The sequence below is a fragment of the Xenopus tropicalis genome, chromosome 5, assembly GCF_000004195.4.
Source record: "Xenopus tropicalis strain Nigerian chromosome 5, UCB_Xtro_10.0, whole genome shotgun sequence".
Taxonomy (NCBI): Eukaryota; Metazoa; Chordata; class Amphibia; order Anura; family Pipidae; genus Xenopus; species Xenopus tropicalis.
Window position 1 is genome coordinate 127,172,269 of NC_030681.2, and position 20,122 is coordinate 127,192,390.

General features: G+C 41.5%; 1 protein-coding gene across 1 annotated transcript in view; it reads right to left on the reverse strand.

Moving 5' to 3' along the window:
* Positions 1–3,041: 3,041 nt before the first annotated feature.
* The window catches only part of gpc1 (glypican 1), a 32,974-nt gene continuing 15,893 nt past the window's right edge, over positions 3,042–20,122 (reverse strand). The window contains 8 exon segments of the mRNA NM_001078848.1: positions 3,042–4,176; positions 4,855–5,030; positions 5,643–5,776; positions 7,689–7,808; positions 8,267–8,397; positions 8,642–8,807; positions 12,067–12,458; positions 13,437–13,595. Of these exon segments, the coding sequence (NP_001072316.1) occupies positions 3,956–4,176; positions 4,855–5,030; positions 5,643–5,776; positions 7,689–7,808; positions 8,267–8,397; positions 8,642–8,807; positions 12,067–12,458; positions 13,437–13,595 (1,499 nt within the window). The 3' untranslated portion in view covers positions 3,042–3,955.

Genomic DNA, 20,122 nt, shown 5'->3' on the forward strand with positions numbered 1-20,122 from the left:
TACAGCTTGAGGATGTAACTCATACCAAAAGACTCGAGCAGGCACAGATCCACAAGCAAGTATAAGTTATAAGTATAAGTGAAAAGTAATATGTTATTATGTGAACAGCCTTATGCATTTTGTGCACAAATACACTTAATCATAGGCTTGAGATGAAGTGCTTTTGTGCACAAAATGTGTACGGCCATTCAAGAACCTTATGTTTTTGTAGTGTTGCTTTTCATTTATTTTTATGCCTGCTCGTGGATCTATGAGTGCCTCCTGCAGTCACCTTGGCACATTGTCCGAATTGTTACCTGGTTTGTGCCCATGGCCTCTAAACAAGCATTTAATTAGAAGATAATAGGAAAATAAAAGGACCACAAAGAGATAAGTACAATGTATAAATGAATTGTCCTCAATAAAGGCAAATACCACTCATTGTATAGGCATGTCCTACTTTATAAGAGATTTTTTTAGAGAATAAGGTTAGTTTTTGGAAGTTTTTGCAATAACAAGTCTATAGTGGAACTACTAAACGTATCTCAGTCCCTCAGCCAGCAGACTGGACTCACTGTACACCATTTATCAAACCTAGAAAGAGTCTATTAACACGTATATACACTGGAAACAATCAAGTTACAATTGACAGTACAAGAATGATTAATTTGGGATTAGAATCACCAGAAGATTTGTGACCATTTTAACAGCGAAGTTCATCCAAACATGAAAGGAAACCCCATTCTGTTCTGATACATTCAGTGCCACTGTTACATCACATTTCATGGATAACATTCCAAAATGAATAGACAGACTGGAACATGCAAGTAAATACTGCCATGGAAGATGATTAGGAATTCAGAATATATCATTTCACGGGTGTCAGAGAGGGTATAGACCACATTGCTATACTTCTACTAGCACCCAAGTGTTAGAACCTATGCATATAATGAGACTATAGGGATCCTTAGCGAATACAGTTTGGCAGAAGAAACTGGAACCAAATATATAAATATCAGGGGAACCTAAGTAGAGTGTATGTGGGTAAATGGTACTCTCAGCTGCCCGATTGAAAGACTTATTACAGGTTCAAATGCTGGGGGTGGGGGTTATTGCCTAGTTAATAGTTAAACATTATTATGGGGGAGGGGTCATTGTGATAAAATCCACCAAACTATGGTGGATGGGTGATAAAATGAATACAATTTCTTTGGTCTCTGAGATACAAATAGTCAAAGAGCTGCCTCAATCTAACACTTTTTTCCTAGCTGCAAGCATCTCACCCCTGCTGCCAGTCCCAGGATGATAGCAGGAGTGATTGGCTGAAGCAGTGATCTTCCTGCTGGCCGCATTTGCACTAAGGGACCCCGAACAAGCCCTTTCCTTAAGGCTAATGGATTCTCGGCTTGTGGATAAACTCATCCTGAGAATCTGCCCCTACACTTAAATCAGTACACTTCTGTATCTACACCTGAAGGCACTGTGTCTGCCCAGGGGCAGGAACACAGAGCGGATTTCGGCAAGTAATGCATACTCACTTCTAAGCCAAAATCCGCTCCATTTGCCTGCACCCAGGCTGAAACAGTGCCTTTAGGTGTAGAAACATAAGCATAGCCTTAAAGGGGTGGTTCACCTTTAACTTACCTTTTGGTATGTTATAGGATGCCCTATTCCTAGCAAATTAGTAATTGGTCTTCATAATTTATATGTTATAGTTTTTGAATTATTTTCCTTCATCTTTCCAGCTTTCAAGTAGGGGTCACTGACCCCAGCAGCCAAAACAAAATGCTTTTTTTATTTATCTTTCTATGCAGGCCTTCTTCTATTTATAATCCTGTCTCTCGTTTAAACCATGGTGTGGTTGCTAAGGTTAATAAGACCCTAGCAACCAGACGTCTGCTAAAAAACCAAACTGGAGAGCTGCTAAACAAAACGATAAATAACCATAGTAAATAAAAAATGAAGACCAATTGCAAATTCTTTCAGCATATCAATGTCTGTGACACTAAAAGTTAATTTAAAGGTGAACTACCCTTTTAATATTTTAAAAACTATAAGAACAAAACAAATCTTATTTATTCAACACACACTATGGCACACTGTTGGGGTGCAGCAGAGCTCTGTACTTACCACCTGCCTACGGTAGAGGTAAGTACACCGGATAGGTACACCTTGCCCCCCACAGTACTGCACTCTGCACTTTCTGCCGGATTTATGATCTGACGCAAGGTGCGGAGCGCAGCAATGCTATGGGCGCGCGTTCTCTGTAAGTGAGCAGTACGGTGCATGAATGGGAACCCTGATATGGTTATATGGTAACAGTTTAATATGTTCTATGAGAAGTGTCAGGAGTACCAAATTATAAAATATCCGCTAAAGATTCCGAAAATACTTAGCGGCACTCAGAGCAAAACTGGCGAATGTTAAAGAATAATACAAACAACATACAGTATGATAAGGGATCACATGAAAGCACAGTCATTTTCGCCCCAATATAAACATGCACAGCCTGCCACTCCTTCTCACTGACCCTAAACTTCTTGTCCGCTTCAGAATTACAAGTCCAAATATAGCATTTTTATTTTGTTTTGCAGCTTTAAACCTCAACTGCTAATTGTGCGGCTCCCGCTAACCCTCGCGCACAGGCAGCGGTCTGAGTACCAGGAGGCAACATGATTGGAAGAAGGCCAGAATACAAATCAATACAAAGCTGGCCGTTCATCTGCCTTCTGATTGCCTGACTATACCATAAAGGGGAAGTTCACCTTTAAGATAACATTTAGTATGTTATAGAATGATCTTTATTATATTTGCCGCTACCTTCTGCCGCTTTCTAACGGGGGTCACTGACCCCGGCAGCCGAGAAACTATTGTTGTGAGGCTACAATCTTATTATTACTTATGTTTCTATTCAGGCCCTTTCCTATTCATCTTCCAGTCTTTCATTCAAACCACTACTGGGTTGCTAGTGAAAACTGGACCCTAGCAAACAGATACATGCTGGTTTTCCAACCTGAGAAACCAGAATTGCAGATTTTCTCAGAATATCTATGTCTACATCATACTAAAAGTGAATTTAATGGTGAATTAACCCTTCAAATACAAACTTGGAGGGTGGCAGAAAAAGATAATAAAAAATAAGGACTGGCTGCCACATTACTTATATTATATCAGTCAAAAAGATACTGAGTGAACTTTCAAGGTGAACTTTAGCAAGATAAAATCACACCTAGAAGTTCATTTCAGTTGTTTTTCTAGACAAGCCCAATCTCCACTCTTTATACGTAGGCTAAGGTCTAGAGCCTGGACCCTTGTCACATAGTATCTACCAAGACAATGTCAGCTATGGTTTCATTTAAAGGGCCGGCAGTACTGTATTGCCAGAGTCAGTAGCACCAGCCTAATCAGCAACACAAGGCTGCCCATACAAGTCCATCGGGGGAGAGTCCTAGAGTCTGAACAGATAAAGGTGCTAGACTAAAAGTACATATGGAGTTGGGGCAATGCGGAGGTGTGGATCCAAAGTGACTTCAGTTCGCACAGTGTTTCACTTAACACAAGAAAACTCCCGGCGCAGTAAATAACAAAAGGGTCCTTTATATAGAAACAGAAAGAAAATTGCATAAATGGTTCTGGCCGCCGGCACTGCAGCAATGCGACTCTCTAGGAACTGTCTTTCAACTAATAAATATATTCTTGGAAGTTATTTCATCTCAAAAAAAAAAAAGATATGTAATTAGTGATTCCCATCACTTGTAAGAACAGTAGCCTATGGGAGCATCTGTATTGGCAAATAAAAAGCACTCGGATAGAAAAGAAAGTAGAGGTACAGAGGCAGGCTGAGACTGCAGAAGAGCACAGTGTTAGACACAGACGCCTGCAAACGCTCCCCCTTCTGCTTCCAAAATCTGGACGTTGTCAAGTTTATTTGGGGCAAACACAAGAGCATTCCCTTTATTATGACAATTGACATCAGTTACCATCGGGTGCACTGTGCAACAAGTAGAGCCACAAGACATATGAGTAGGTCCCAGGAAGAGAGGCGGGTACCCTTCCCTGTCTCCCCAGGGTTAGGCTGCCTCGGAACTGCGTGCGTGGCCGGCTGAATTATGACAGTTTCTCTAGAGAGCTTTCTACCACTGCCGCATAGGTCCTCATTGCAGCCGTCGCCACTTCCAGAGCCGCTCATGTCATCGCCTGGATAGGTACAACAAGGAATTCATTACTTCAACTGGTCTTGCACACAGAACAAGACCAAGTGGCCCACCACCCTAGCCATGGAGGCCCCACCCCCACTGCAAACCCTTCACCCAGTGATCTGCTGGCCCAGTCCAAGCCTGCCCTAGTCTGTGCATATGAATGATGTGTAAGTAGGCACTGTTCCAGAGGTCACCCAAATGCTGCCCGACCCCTCTGAATAAAGCATTGGCTCAATACAGGTATTACAGTATTTAGAACAAGGCACAGCTTTTTGTGATTGTAAAGAGCTAAGCCTTATGGCTCAACCCTTGAAGCATGAGTTTTGTGCTCATTTTTGTTTGCACCCTGCCACTATATTTTTAACTGAACCCAAATGCATGAGACAGCATCCTGGTCCCTTTGCGAGCCTGACTTCATTGCCAGAAAAAGCCACGTTATCTCCAGTACATGGGCTGATGCCTTTACTATCCGTGCCATTAGCAGACCTAGAACTAGTATGCCTACCTACACACTGGTGGATAATTCAAGAACACTTATTAAAACTTGTGCAGCAAGGATAAATAATACAAAGCCTTGCTAACCATGATTTCTATATGTTTTTATCCTGTTACCAAACACAAGGGGGGATGCTGCAGTGGCAAGATGAGAGCCAGCTCATACCATGAAGCTACTTACTAGTGTCCTGAAAATCCACATCGTTGCCATTGTATGCATTCCTTAGGCGACTTGTCATGATCTTCAGCTGCATTATTTGCTGTCGAATGGTCATATCGGGCTTTGTAATGTCAACATCGACCTCTGGGTTGTTAATTTGATTGGCCAAACCACTACCCATGGGTTCAGGCATATACCTAAAATAAGGCAAAAGCAAACATCACAAGAAAATCTGGGAGAACTGGACACTCGCAATGGGCTAGAAATCTTCTCTTCTCCTTTCTGGTGTGAATCGCAGGCAAAGACTAACGAATTGTAATTATGCTGATTATTCTTGATATGTCTTGTAATACCCTGTTGATGTCTAACTACTAAGGTGTATATGTATTGTACCTGACCTGCTTTAAATACCTCAACCATGTCTAACCTTCATCCCCTTACCCCCTACCCATGTTTAAAAGTTTCTAAACAAAAACCTGTAAAAAAAAATAATATAAAAAAAAGTGTACTTAACAGTTAACAATTCCCATTAAGAACTTCCAGTTTGTCAGCTACACTGAAGAGTGTGCAATTCGCCCAGCCCAGTGACCCATAGCAACCAAGCAGCAGTTATGAACTGAAATAACAATATCCTTCTATAGGAATTTACTTAGCAGGGAACAGGCATGGGCAAAGTGATCTGCAGGGCACCCAAAAGCTGCATCATTCTATTTTTTGAATCATTATACATACTGTATTATTATAAATATGGTTTACAAAATGTAATTGTAAAGTAAGATTAATGTAGTTACAGCCCCCAGATCTCTTACCTGCCCTTAGTTATTCCATTCCAGCACTTGTCCTCATTTCCCGGGCCAGCAGTCACCTTTTCTGTGCAAAATAAACTTGGTAGAGAAACCCAGTAATCTTGAATATCACTCAGTATTCCTTTCACATCTGAAATCTAACAACAAAACAAGAGTATAAGGAACGGGAGTTATTACTATTCCACTGTAAGATATATAGATATTAGAAGTCACCATGAGGAACCTTGGCAATGGCAGGGTACAAGCCATAGGCTGAGAGCTTCAATACAGGCTATGGGCTCTAAGGTGACTTCTAATATCTGCATATTTTACAACAAAGGAAATATTGTTTTTTATAATACATAAGTTATAACTTATTCACTGCAGTCAGCAGTTCTACTACCGGAGTCTCTAAAGTAGCAACCAATGGTAGGAACAGTGGCCAAACTATAGAGGCTAAGTACCCCATGGCTGTGCTGAGGATGCAGGGGATAATTTGGGTCAGTTGGGTACCAGTCAGGGGAGGAGGCAAGTAACTGTATTTATTTTTGTCTAAGAAACAGTAATATAAAAAGTGCTAGAGAATAAACAGTCTCTAACATGTTGGGGTCATGTCTAACTTAGTAAGCACTTTGCACCAGGAAATGGAACTTTATGCACAATAAATACAACAGAGCAGGTAATTCAGTAGAATAATAAGAATAACTGGTATGTCAATGACAATGAACAATTTGTATTTTTTTTATTGTTATTGGACCCATTCTAATTTAGATTAGAGCACCATGTAGCAAATCCTGGTGGAATTCATTGGCCTGAGAAGTGCAACAAAACTAGGACTGGCAAGTGGCTGCTACAAATGGCACTTGATTCAACTGTTATTTATAGGTCAGAAAGATCCCTGAGTTACAGAGGCTGGCGTATCTTCCCAGAATGCAATACTGTTGCTGCTTAATACATAGATTTTCTTGGAGAGATTGGAGTGCTTGGCAATTCAGCAGTCTCCTGTACTCCTAAGCTTGGTCATGTTACTAAGTTTTGTAAGAGAGGGGCCCTCGGTATTGTGTGCTTAATGGTACATACAATATCCCTCAAGTGCATTTTGTGTGTGGATGTTGCCTGTTCATTGTTTTCTGGGGTATTAATGACATTTCAGCATGCTGGGGCCTCCTATAGCCAACTGAATACATTATCTAACATATCACACTACATTTGGAATTTATGGAATCCCAGTATATGAGCATCATTTATTTTCATAACTGTAAGAGCCACACTTGGTCCATACAATTATGAGGATTGCTTATGCAGACAGAATATGGATTATGGATATGGATTATGGCTTCCCTGCAGTGCCAGCTGCCTCACTCCCCTGGCCCTACACTTACCCTTGAGTCTAGAAACCAAGGTCTGTTGCTGCCACATTTCTAATGTAACAACTTTACTATTTTAGACCTTAATAATAAGGGGCTGTTCTGACTTATTATATGGATACAATGCTCTGATTTCCCCGTATCAATATTTGTACAAGCAAATCAATTTCAGAATAAATGGACAGGGCCGTGCTGCGGTTATCAGGGAGCACCATGCAATGAATTTATTATCCCTCTGGCTGAATGACTGACAGAAGGCTGTCTGAAGAGTTACTGGACCATGAGGAAAGTGTCCCTTATGTCTTCTTGCTAATCTTTTTTTTATTGATTTTCCTGTGTGAACAGTAGGCGTATGGCTTAGGGATGCAATTGTGCTGCTAGGAACGTAGGGCAGGTATGAAATTGTGGGGATGCTGGGCCTTAATCTTGTCTGCTCTATCTCGCTCTGCCCTATGGATGCAGCTTTTCTACAGCAGAAGGACTGAATGTCAACACTCCATTCCATTCCATTGATTGGACCCCCTCCTAACTTCATCAACTTAAAAGCTGCACTATGCGACATGTATTGCATTCCAAATTCCTGACTGTACCATGACACTCCCCAAAAGAGAACCACATTATTACTCTTCTACCCAGAATAATATATATATATACACTATGTAGGAACACATGAAATAGAAATGGCAGGAGATTCAGCACAAACCAGGTTGTCCATTGTGGCAACAGCAGATTTATCTTCCTGAGTAGCCTTTCCTTTCCGTCTTCTCTCTTCAGATTTGGAACCTTTGTTGGTCTTTTTTGGAGTGCCGCAGATCTTAAACACCTGGTGGGAGAGAGCTCATTGTTCAGCTACATAGAGAAGTGAATATGGCTTTTGTGTAAATATAATCTCTATCATGATAATTCTCTAGTTTGTTACCCAGTAGTAACAGAAATCTTTGGGAAGGCCATGGTCAGTACCTGACAACGGGGAGGGTGAGGGAGTGTTGTGGGTGAGTGGTGATAGCGGCAAGGCAGGATGACTGGGACAAACAATATTTTAGTCATTGATCTCCTAACTGCCACCCAAAATGTCTAAATCCTCAACACCCCCCAACAGCCTTATGAGCTTTTTTTAGATAAGCCTTTCTCATCCCAGATGTAAAAGAGGAATGTATGGCCTCATCTCAGCCTAACCAGGCTACGGACCAACCTGCCTGGCAGAGTAGGAAACAGGGGTACCTTAATCAATATTTTACTTTGGCATATCTCCTGTTTCTTGCCCATCATACCCACTTGTACCTTGTTTGTTAGGAGTTCCTTGTTTTCCTGCATGTGGGTTATTGCCTCAGAGATCTTGGTGTGGATTGCACCTACAATATTCTCCACATTGGAAGCCCCATTAAACTTGTCTGCCACCAGCAGCAGTGACTCTGCAGAAACAGAAAGGGACAGGTGAATGAGATGAGAGGCCACAACATGGCTGCATTGTCCTGCAATCACACAATAGGCTTAATTATATTTCTGTTCAGCCACAAGGGCCAAGAATTCATGGAAAAGTGTAATTTACGTTACTTCTTTTCAATGTAGCTGGGCATTGGTGCAACATTAGTGTAGGCAGGGACTCGCTCATTCTGTGACTGGAAGAAGCAAGGGGGGAATCATACAGCAGCTCACCAATAAGGTTTCTCCATTCTGAGTCCAGATCCGCCTGGTTGGCCAGACAGCCGCGCATAACGTTCCAGCAGTAGTTGCTACATAGCTTTATGCTGGAATGGCCGCGGCAGTGAGGACAGTACACGAGCTTCATGACTGCACGTGCACACTCTGTGCTCATGGGAACCTGTGGGAAGGCAACATACAAACAATATGGCTATTAGAAATGAAAGAAAATCCTTTTATTGTGTCTGTACCAGCCCATGGACACCACTTGCAGTCAAGATCTGTGGCTTTTTTTAGGCGTTATATATCTCCTTTAAGGGAAACAGCCAATTCATTTTCTATAAATATTCAGGGAATCATATGGGCAACTCCCTTTAGTGTAGCAGGGCAGTCCCAAAATATGGATCTAAAAAGAGAAATGTGAGCTGAAAGCTGCCAAGGGCTGACCAGAGTATAGCTGGCTGTTATTGTATGTGGTTGGGGTGGATAATGTAGGTACAAAAAGGCAGTACGGCGCTGTGACCTGAGGGGACCCAGTGGGAATAAGGAATTAACCCCCATATGTAATAAAAGGCACTAAGTTTGCCCAGGTGCAGTAACTCATAGCCACCAATAAGATGTTTACTTTTAGTCGATCAAACAGGCAAAAGTTTACAGTCCTCCAGATGATCCAAACCATAGTATACCTTTGCCCATATTTTTACATTGCATCCTAACTGTTTTCAAGAATGGTCAGTTCCATGGCCCTTTAATATATATATCGGTAAAGGGACCGATATCTTGATAGATGTTAAGTATACTGCAAGTACCTGTCACAACCCTGGGTTTTACTGATACAGAATCATATATATATACAGTATGTGCATGGGGGATATATATAGGAAAGCAGCAGTTTCATTTACTCCCAATTATTATCATGTAAAACCAATGAGATATAAGTAAAACCCCTGGGCCTCATTCCTAAAGAATGACCTTTCCATGCTATTTCTACAGTTTTTCCTATTCTATTAAAGTTGCTTTTGGGTAATATGACTGGTAACACAGCGAGGGGAAAAAAGAGAAAAATCAAATGTCAGCCAATAGGGCCCCTAGGCTTTTGCGCTGCTGTCTATTCACTAATGAAACTGAGAGAGTCCAGCAGAGGGCGCTGCAAGCCTTCCCTGTGCTGTTAGTGGTTCCTAGTTAAGTCTAGCCATTCAGACTCATTTGCAGTGCCGCATGACAGGCTTTCTACATTAGTGTCATTTAGAATGAGGCAGGGATACGAGAGGTGCACTTGGCATGTATAAAGAATGTAATGGAGCAGAGAAATGAATCTTCTGTAAAGCAGGAGCCACCCATTCCAATAATTCATTCATTTAAAATAAAGCTTTTGTTGATGAATTATACAGCTTAAACAGGGTCCCCTGGGTCTGCCAGGTACTGGATTTAAATATCTATTGTTAAAAATGAACAAGCCTTTTTAGTGGGGTTCCCTGTGCAGGTAACCAATGGCTACTGATGCCACTGACCCCACTGATGTGACTCTTATAGGGACCTTAGATTGCAAGCTCTTTGGGGCAGGAACTGAATGATGGGTATATCTGTAAAGCTCTGTGTAAATGTGGCAGTGTTTTATATAAAGGTTAATAATGACACGTACTGAACAATGACAGAAAATAAAAAATAAATACGGTGCATTCCCCTTTAAAGAGACAGTAGACTGATTACATACAGAAGGTTGTTGGTGTTATGAAAGAAAAAGCCTGGGGAATTCAGTGGAACGTTGAAGATATATTTTACTGTAACCCCCCCCCCCCCCCTTTGTATCTGCACTGACTCATCTCTCTCCCTCCGGTGGGTGGGAGCCGTCATTAACTAAGAGAGTAGAAATCTCGCTATAGACCCCTGTGCAATGTGAGCTCCCCTGTCTGCCTGTTTCTCTCCCTCCTACTGCCTGACAAGTGCTCCCCCAGGCACCCCATCATGCTCACTGCACCCCCTGTCTCAAACTGTGCACAGGTGCCATGATTAGAGAATGTGTGCTTACCCACACCCAATGGTATTACTGCAAACTGCAGTATAAAGGTATAGTGTCCTCACCCCTAATGATAACTAAAATGCTGGAAGCAAGGGGAAATCTCCTAGGGTGGGTGGAAGAGTAGGGTTAGGGTGACTTTCTTATATATCTTCTGCCTTCTAGTGAGACATGACTCTGTTTTTTGACAGGGTAAATACATATATGTCCCCATGTGTGCTTTATTGCCAAAGGTGCAGTGGTCATGTCTCCCATGCATTTAGAACACAATGGGTAATGATTGGCAGACAGACACGGGTTTGCATTGTAATACAGACGGAGCCTGAAGCACAGAGAAGTAGAGCTTCTGCATCTCTTCATGTCTGATTCATGGTTTACGTAAGAATTCAGTCTTGCACTTTTAAGTGGATTTCCCCCAGAGTGTCAGGGAAATGGCACCGCTCGCTGCATGCACAACCAGCCTGCTTGTCATGGAGAATAGAGCTGCTGATGACAGTTTCAAGCCGTCTGAGAGCTGAGTCAGGGACATTAAAGAAAAAGGTGAAGTGGGGTAACATGATGTCCTGAAGGGATACTGACAAAAGGCATGGCCATCAAGTTCAACCCTTTAAATAACTTCTATGGCTTGAGGACAAATGACAGCCTGTGGCATTCAGTAAAGAGTATTGGAACAATGTACAATAACTTTATTGCTTTAGTAAGATAATTAAATCTCCAGGATGGATGGAGTTACACAACTATATGGTCAGGTAAGTGGATAGCTGCCTGCCCACCACCTTATTCCCAAACCAAGGGGGTTATTATGAAGTTACTCCTTCCTTTGCTGCTATAATTATTTTGAGAAGGATCTCCACTAGATGTTGGTGGGATTTGCTTCCATTCAGCCACAAGAGCGTTAGTGAGGTTGGGCACTGAAGGTGGGGATTAGGCCTGTCTCACAGTCGCCATTCTAATTCATCCTGCAGGGATTCTTTAGGGTTGATATCAGGGCTCTGTGCAATCCTAATCCTTCCACTCCCATTTTAGTAAACCCATTCTGTAGGGGCCCAGCATTGTGCATTGAGGGGGGGGGAACATTGTACAGAAACAGAAAAAAAGCCTTCCCAAAACTGTTTCCACGAAGTAAGATGCACGGAAGAATGTCATTGGGTGATGCAGTGGCACCTGTGTCAGCAATGATGGCTAGGACCTAAACAGCTAATAGCAATCATTAGAAGGGGTACATTTGGCGATATAGTGTATCTATAGACCTACAACTTTTTCAAGCATTAAACTTTAAATTAATAAAGAGCTTAAATATGAATAACTGCAAGATTATGCAATCAGTCATGAGTCTGGTAGCAGTTGGAGCTACAGGCATGAGATATGCACAGACAATAGCCCAGTTTTCTGCCTGGAATTGCTACAGACTATGGTGACTTACCTGGTTGGCTTTCCTGACAACATCAGCTGCAGCATTGAGCCCCTGAACAAAGGAACGGGCTGCAATAAACGCTCGGGCTGCTTTTAGCTTCACCTCTCGTGGTGTGTCCCCAAAGGGCTTGAGCTGCTCATATTGCTTCACTAAACAGTCCATATACTCTTCTGAAAAGGAGTACTGTGTGTGCTGCGCCTTGAACACACGCTCCAGCAGACGGCTCCAGAATTCGATCAAGGCTTCCTCCAGGTTAATTCCGGAGCCTCTGTAATACTGACGCAGTTCTGAGTACAAGTCTCTGAATATCTTGCTATTTTGGCTGTAAAGATCTCCATATTGGCTAGGGAAGCGTTCTTGAAGAACCCGCTCTGATGTATTCAGCAAGTCCTGGAAGTAACCTAGAGAAGGAATCAGGAGTTACACTGCTGAGATGCTCCTAGAGAACAACAGAGAGCAACAGGTGCAAATTTGTATACCCAGTGCTGTAATGAGACCTCATAAGCCAAAGCAGCCAATCAATTGCTGAAATAAGACTCACTTTATGTGCCTTGCCTTACAGAAGAAAGCCACATGTGGCTGTTCTGTGAAGCTACAACTGGCAACACCAGTAGGCTGATGTACAAGAAGACAGGAGAGATTATTGTGGGACACCATCAGTTTAGATACCTGTGGGGGTAATGTAACCAAAAGTCTGCACCAGGTCTAGTCAGTGTGGGGCCTGGCAGCCAAGCTGGCCTCCTCACTGGTTTGGAAAAGATGCATCACCAGTGGGGGGACAAGGGTCCCCCGTTGTGCCCTAGACACGTGCCTCTTCTGCCTACCCCTAATTCCAGCCCTGAGTCAAGTAACCCACTGTGAGCAAGCATACCTATTGGTATAGATACAGTATATACATATTGGTTTCAAATTGGTGAGTAGCTAATGATCCCACCCTATTCTGCTGATTGAGTTCCTAGACTTGCACCTTTAATTACATTACCCTTATGTAAAAATATAAAATAAACCTGTTGTTCTAGAGCAATGTTTCTTAACCTTTTGCTTTAGAGCCAGTTATGCAGTTAATTACTATTTCCTATAGTAGCGGGACATTTTACTGTATTCAGGGATATCATAGAGACCTATCATAAACAACACATCATTTTTGGGTCTCAACCTATAGGTTAAGAATCCCTGTTCTACAGGTTCTTTACCCTGCATGTGGTTATTTTGTAAATCAATATTTTATACAATAGGCGCTTAATCATATTAAGAAATAGAAAAACTACCACCATTAACAGCCATAGGTATATGGCAGCCCATCTTGGCTTCATTTTGCCTCAGCAGGGGGTGGCCTTTATAAAAGCTAATACTGAGTGTTGCATGCAGTAGGTTCTTACTGTCAAAGTTCCTGTGCTGTGTGGTGAGCAGCCTCTGAATAGAAGCGCTGGATTCCCTCAGTTTGGCCTCAAACTCCACTCTGCTGATATTGGCAAAGTTCTCCTCCATCTCTGAGGTGCAGCAGGTGTAACCTTGAGGGCAGATCCTCAGATGCTCTCCTGTATAAAAGGACGAAGAAAAAAACAAATTTTTGATCAGACCAACAGAAGAAACCCCTATTTAGCTGTGTTTCCTGCACAAGATTCTTTAATAAATGGAAAATCGTGTTTACACCAGAAAATCATCACCATATCAACTCCATTTTACTGAATTTGACAGTATTACCCACAAAAATAGTCTTAATAACCAGGAAACTTACATCAACTACATCACGAACCAAATGACAAAACTTGAAAATTGAATTACGGTTCCTCCAATTTTACTTTTACTCCACATTTGTGTGTTGGAGACCTCAGTCTTGTTGGGTTTTATAACCACTTGTTCTTAATACCAAGATAATCACTGACTTTTATTAAATCACCCTCTTTAGGCCGCGACAGGGGGCCCAGGCCTGTACAACTGCAGACTGTTGTACATTGTGGTGGGACAAGGGAGAATTCCGACAGTTCCACAATGTCCTCTGAACAGTTCTTCTGCAACGTAGCCTGGAACCCTAAGTAATGCAGCATAACATTCACTGGCATGGGATCCTAACCCCTACATCAAAGTCATCAAAGTCATTCTCCTGAATATAAAACCAGGCTTTGGAAATGAAGAAGACAAATGAGGCATCAAGCTATACTGATCTCCTGAACACACTTCTAGTATCAAGTCTCTTAGTTGGCCAGATAATTAATACTAAATACACTGGGGTAAATCTGCTAAACCCAACTCAGGATAATACATACCAGCCACTTATCAAAAACACTTTCTGAATGACTAGAAGGATATGGTGTGCAAACGCATTAAATTCATTTACATAGTCTCTTGCTTGGACAGTCCCTGGCTATGTCCCTCTTGCCCTAATACCTCTCATTTTGACTCTCACAGGGACCAGAAGCATTGCCTGTATGTTCCTAAGGAACGGCACCTGATTCCTGCCAGGGCTTATGGGCTGAACAGTCATTTCTACACTGACTTTTCCATTAATCCTTGAAAAACCTCTTATAGTCACATTTCTCACTCATCTGGCATATGGCTTGCTATGTCATCTCTATATATTTATCAGTATTCAGCCGTGACTAATGAATACTGCATGATGCCCTGGAATGATCTAATGGCTTTTAAAGGGAAAACACAATTACAAGCATTGAAAGGAATCTATTTATGTCTATATTAGAGCCATCACGTTACTTACAGATTTTCTACAGCTTTTAAAATAAAAACGGCTAAACATTGATCCAACTCCACCCTTTCTGGATGATGTTCCAGAGAAGAAGCTAAAGGGTTCTACACTGCAGAACTTCAGGAGGCAATAAGCAGCCAACTTCTTCTGGTCGTGTCGGCAGCTTTAATTGGCTTGTGTATGGCTACAGTAAGAATGATGGGAATTTAGTTTGGCTACAGATTTCAGATTTGTTTTGATCAGAGAAGGGACATTTTCTGTGTTGATACAGAGTGGCCTGTGTCATGATTTCATGGACCATCCTACCTATAGCATTAGATAAAGCTTTCCAAGCGGAGGACTGTAGAGTGAGGCTGACTCTTAAAGATACTGAGGACCCCACCCCTGAAGGATATTTATGGCCCCTAGCCTGCTCATGGGCTCTACTGATGTTTTCATTGGACATCATCATTTTAATAAAGTCTGCCCATTGAATACATGATCTACTGGCACTTCGGCAGCACTGACAAGAGAGAAGGAAGGTATTACATTTTCTGATTCCAAGGAGGAGGCTAGATAGCTATTTTTGGTGCCTCGGCAGGGGAGCTAACTCTTCAAACTCTGATAGGCATGTTACATATCCCCCTCCCGTGAGGCCTGTATATACTCAGCGTTAGCGCATTCTACTTACACTGCAGGTTTGCTCGGTGATTAAGGTTCATTCTGCTGCTTAAATGGAGCGCATGCATTTTCTCCCCGTTTAATTAAATCCACCTACAGAGATGTGTTGATTTTAATTTCCCTTCAGACAGTTTGTCATCACAAAGACATTCGTTCTCTCTGGTGCTACAGTATTTCTTTTGTCAATTAAAGAAATAGTCAAACCCAGAGCGGCCCCTGTCCCTAACAAATTATCGGGGACAATTATGCACAAGGCTGTTTATGGTGCCCTTTGATCCAGTATAAAATCTTCCCTTCCCATCGGTACTGGCAGGAGGACTCGGCACAATATCATTACACAAGAAGGTTATTAAATCCTAATGAAATATTAGGTCAGAGCTACAAGATAAATTTTTTTCTAGAAACATGGCATTCAGCAGCCTACCTCATTTGACCTTTAGATTCTTATTAATTAAAGAGGAAAATACTCTTTTTTTAAAGAAAGTGACATCTTTCATTTACTTTCCCTTAATTAGATATAACACCCCCTCATTATACCTACCATGCTCCATTTTTTTTTTTCAAATAAATGTCACCCACATTATACTGGCACACTCTAATACCAGCTTTGACTTATGCCTCGGTCAGGCTCTATACTGAAGGAGCACTATAGCCAAGCATAAGCCAATGGTCCCAATGCCCAGACTGAAGGCCAGTTAGGCTGAGATTTGGAGAAAATGCCAATTTGCCCAGCCTGTTTTGATGACTCTGATGACCAGTGTGTCCCTCATTCAAACCACTCCCTGATTGCTAAGGTAATTTGAACCCTAGCGACCAAGTAGATGCTGAAATTCTAAACTGGAAAGTTGCTGAACAACAAAATTGCTAATTTTCTTAGAATATTACTCTCTATGTAATACTCAAGTTGAACAACCCCTTTACATCATTTATTGCAGCGGAAATGTGGTACAGTACAAGCTTTTGGGGAATAACCCCTTCCTCAAGTGAAATATACACCTGGCAAACTATATGCTTTATATACCCTTTAGATCACATGACACAATCATGTGACTAATTTAACCCCCACAATAACAGTGTAGTCCACAGTGATGTGATATTTTCTTGTGGTTCATTGCAAAACTGCAACAATACTGTATCACTTTAAAACTACAACAGATACATTGTATAGCCACCAATAAATATAAATTACATATTTTATTAAAAAACACTCTAAATTAAAACTCTCATTTAATCCTATAGGAGAAAGAATGTAATCTTTTAATTAATACAGCATGACTTTTTAGCAATTGTCTGCGCAGATTACATTCTCTAAGTATATTTACCTGTTGTAATATTGTCCACCAGACTTGGGCTGCTTATTATAAAAGAAATGTTTAGCTACAGATAGTTCAGATAAGCGTTCCTTTTTGTCCTTTTGCTTGATTTCTTTCTTCCATATGTGGCACATAATCCCATATGCTATTCTTCTTCATTCAAAGGGATCCTTATAGCTCTCCATGTCTGTCCTACCAAAGACAATCCACTTGGCCATTTGATTAGGTGAGTTACCCCCTAGAGTTATTACTGTATGTGTAAAAAGGCCATTCGTTGTTATCAGGTACCTTTTGTTGGTGCAAGTATATAATACTCCCCACAACTAATGTGCACAGTCCACTTTTTCTTTCCTTTTGTAATATCTCGTTAAATACTATCTGTCCTATCAATTTACCCCCGTCTTATGGAAATAATGGAATGGCTCTGAAAAATGTTTTTATTACACAATCTGTTTGCAATATCCTCCAGTGTTTTAATATTATCCGTTTGACATACAGGGTTAGACTCCCAAAAGTTCATACAAAAGGAAGTCTCTCCACCCTCGGATTCTCAGTTTTCACCTTCCTCTCTAGCAATTCCTTTTTATATGTCCTGTTTAACCTGATCTAGTTGCCCTTTCTGTTAAAATTTTTCCCACCATTGCATCATTTGATGCATCTAACTCTGCTTGTTGGCTAGGTTTTAAAACCTCCCAGCGGATGGCAACTGGACAGTAGAAAAAATAGTATTATTTACAGATATGGGACCTCTTATCCAGAATGATTGGGATCTTAGGCTTTCTAGATAAGGGGTCTTTCAGTAATCTGGAGCTCCATACTTTAAGCCTACTAAAAAATAATTTACATTTAAATTTAAATAAATCCAATAGGATTGTTTTGCCTCCAATTAGGATTAATTATATCTTAATTGGGATGAAGCACAAGGTACTGCTTTATTATTACAGATACAAAGAAAATCGTTTTTACAAATTAGAATTGTTTGCTTATAATGGACATTGGATACTGGTTCCATATAGATAGCAGTAATGTGCGGGTCGAGGTTTACCCGACTCTAACTCACCCTCTCCCAGACCGAACCCAACCCAGCTAGTCCTCTCTATTTATATACCCGCTCCCAACCCACCCTGCCAATGATGTCCCAAAAGAAGCATGACTAGAAATCTGGAAGCCAACAGCGTAAGGCCGTGGGCAGGGAGAGCAGGCAGAAGAGTTCAACCCAAACCCGTCCGCGACCCGCAAATGGTGTGCCAAGGTCAGTCCCGCGGGTATCAGGCCAGTCAGCACATCACTAATATATAGCCAATATTGTCATGAGCTAAGGGAACCCTTATTAAACGTTTAAAGGGTGTTTGAGTCAAAAAAGGGCAAATTTGTATCTATTTATTTTGTCATCCAGTACCCCTTGTTATTCTCTGAAAATGTCTGAAGGAAATATGTCCTGCCTCCGACAGCAGTCAAACCTCTTTGCCAGACTATAGTCCCTCCACAGATGAACTGTAACTATTGATGTGCTCCTATCAATCTATCGATATAGAAGCATTAGTCTGTGCTATTTCCTTTCCGTGCTGCGTACGGACTGCGTGTTTCCAAGTTAGTACGATGAACTGTTAACAAGAGGTAAGTCCCTGAGGGACAGTAAGGCAGCAGAGACAATTGTTTTGAGTCTATCAACATAAACAGAAAACAGAACTGCTTTTAATTGCGCAGCAATCAATTACGAACACCCTGGTATGTGTAATTAAGCATGGAAGTGAAATCATACTATTGTACAAGGCTCCCGACCTTCATAGGCTCTGAGCAAGGTGCATATACTGGTTCCTCTGGTTGCATCTTTATCTTCTGAAATGTCCTGATTGGTTACAGATGGGTTCTAGACCACAACCACTTTGATATAGTTACATACAGTGTCGGACTGGCCTACCAGGATACCAGGAAAACTCCCGGTGGGCCTAGGTGTCAAGTGGGTCCTTTTGCCTCTAACTATTTAGCCTATTTCATGGCCATTCCCTGTTTCTGTATGGGAACAAGGAAGCTTGATAGATGGAAGAATAGAGTATAGTATGTAGAGAAAAGAGACTAGGATACTAGAGAGTTTGAGGGAGGAGAGGAGGATTTAATGTTTTGAGAATGAGTCCAGGGTCTATCGTTTTCTGTGGGGTCCCTGCCATCTCAGCCCTGGTTACACGGGCAAGCTGAGCAAAGAAGTTATTCAGGGGTGCAGCCCATGGGTTCCTATAAAAAAGAAGGGTCATATAATAAGGGGCATATTTATTACAGTGTGTAAGCCAACATCCCTTAGCAACCAATCAGCAATTAGAAATAACAAGTTAGGAAACAAAAGCAAAGATCTGATTGGCTATTATGGGCAACATCACTGGTGATGTTGGCTTACACACTATAATAAATATGGCCCTAAGGAGTTACTCTATATACAACGGATAGGTGGGAGAGTAAAACTGGTTAAAGGCTTTTGTTTGCTGTTTGGAAGACTTCGAGTAGCAACGTGTCGTGTTCCCATGGAATGTTCTCTCGCTAGACGACAGCGCATTGAAAATGCTTCACACACTCAGCTTCTCACAACATAAATAACAGGCGAGAGGGGGCCCTGAGGGAGTGGAGCATTTATTGTATACGGCGTTTTCACTTGAACTTGGCCCTCTTTGATACAAAAGAGCGAATGATATTATAGAAGCTGGCACTGACCTGACAATGAACAGGAAGGAAACATCTTTTTTTTTATGCAGAACGAGGGAGGGATGCTGTATGACGATGCCAAATAAAGAGGTCAGGCTAGTAAATTAGCTAGTGTTGGGGTTAGGGGAACTGCGCAGATGATTAAAAATAATGCATTGAGGATCGATGGAAGTCCATTTTGAATGCGATCCAAAGAGTAGTTAATAGGTATTGAAATGAACCCTTATTCATGAGTTTCTGTCTATGTCTGAAGCAAAAAATCAGTGTATAGACGGCAGCATTGTCTAGAAAGGGGCAAACCCCATCTCATTAATGAGCAGTCAGCTCTAGCTTCGTTCATATAGTATTTACTCATTAGAATTTCAATGCAGTAGATACACAGCAAATCAACCAGATTCCATTACTAAAGGATGAGTCTAGAACATTTAAGAAACAGCTCTGAGAACCAAATTTCCCCAAGAAGAAATTCTGTGTTAGGTAATAAGGGACACTGGGGCTTTGTAATCACAGTACAGGACTGCAAGATGACTTCTAATGACTTCTAATTTGAAACAATACATAAACTGCCCCATATATATGGGCAGATAAACTGCAGACTCGGAATGAAGGGCAGAATCGCCAGCTAAAATCTGCCTGTGTATGGCCACCTTTAGTGTTTAGGTATTAAAAATCTGCATAGTATAAGAAATAATGA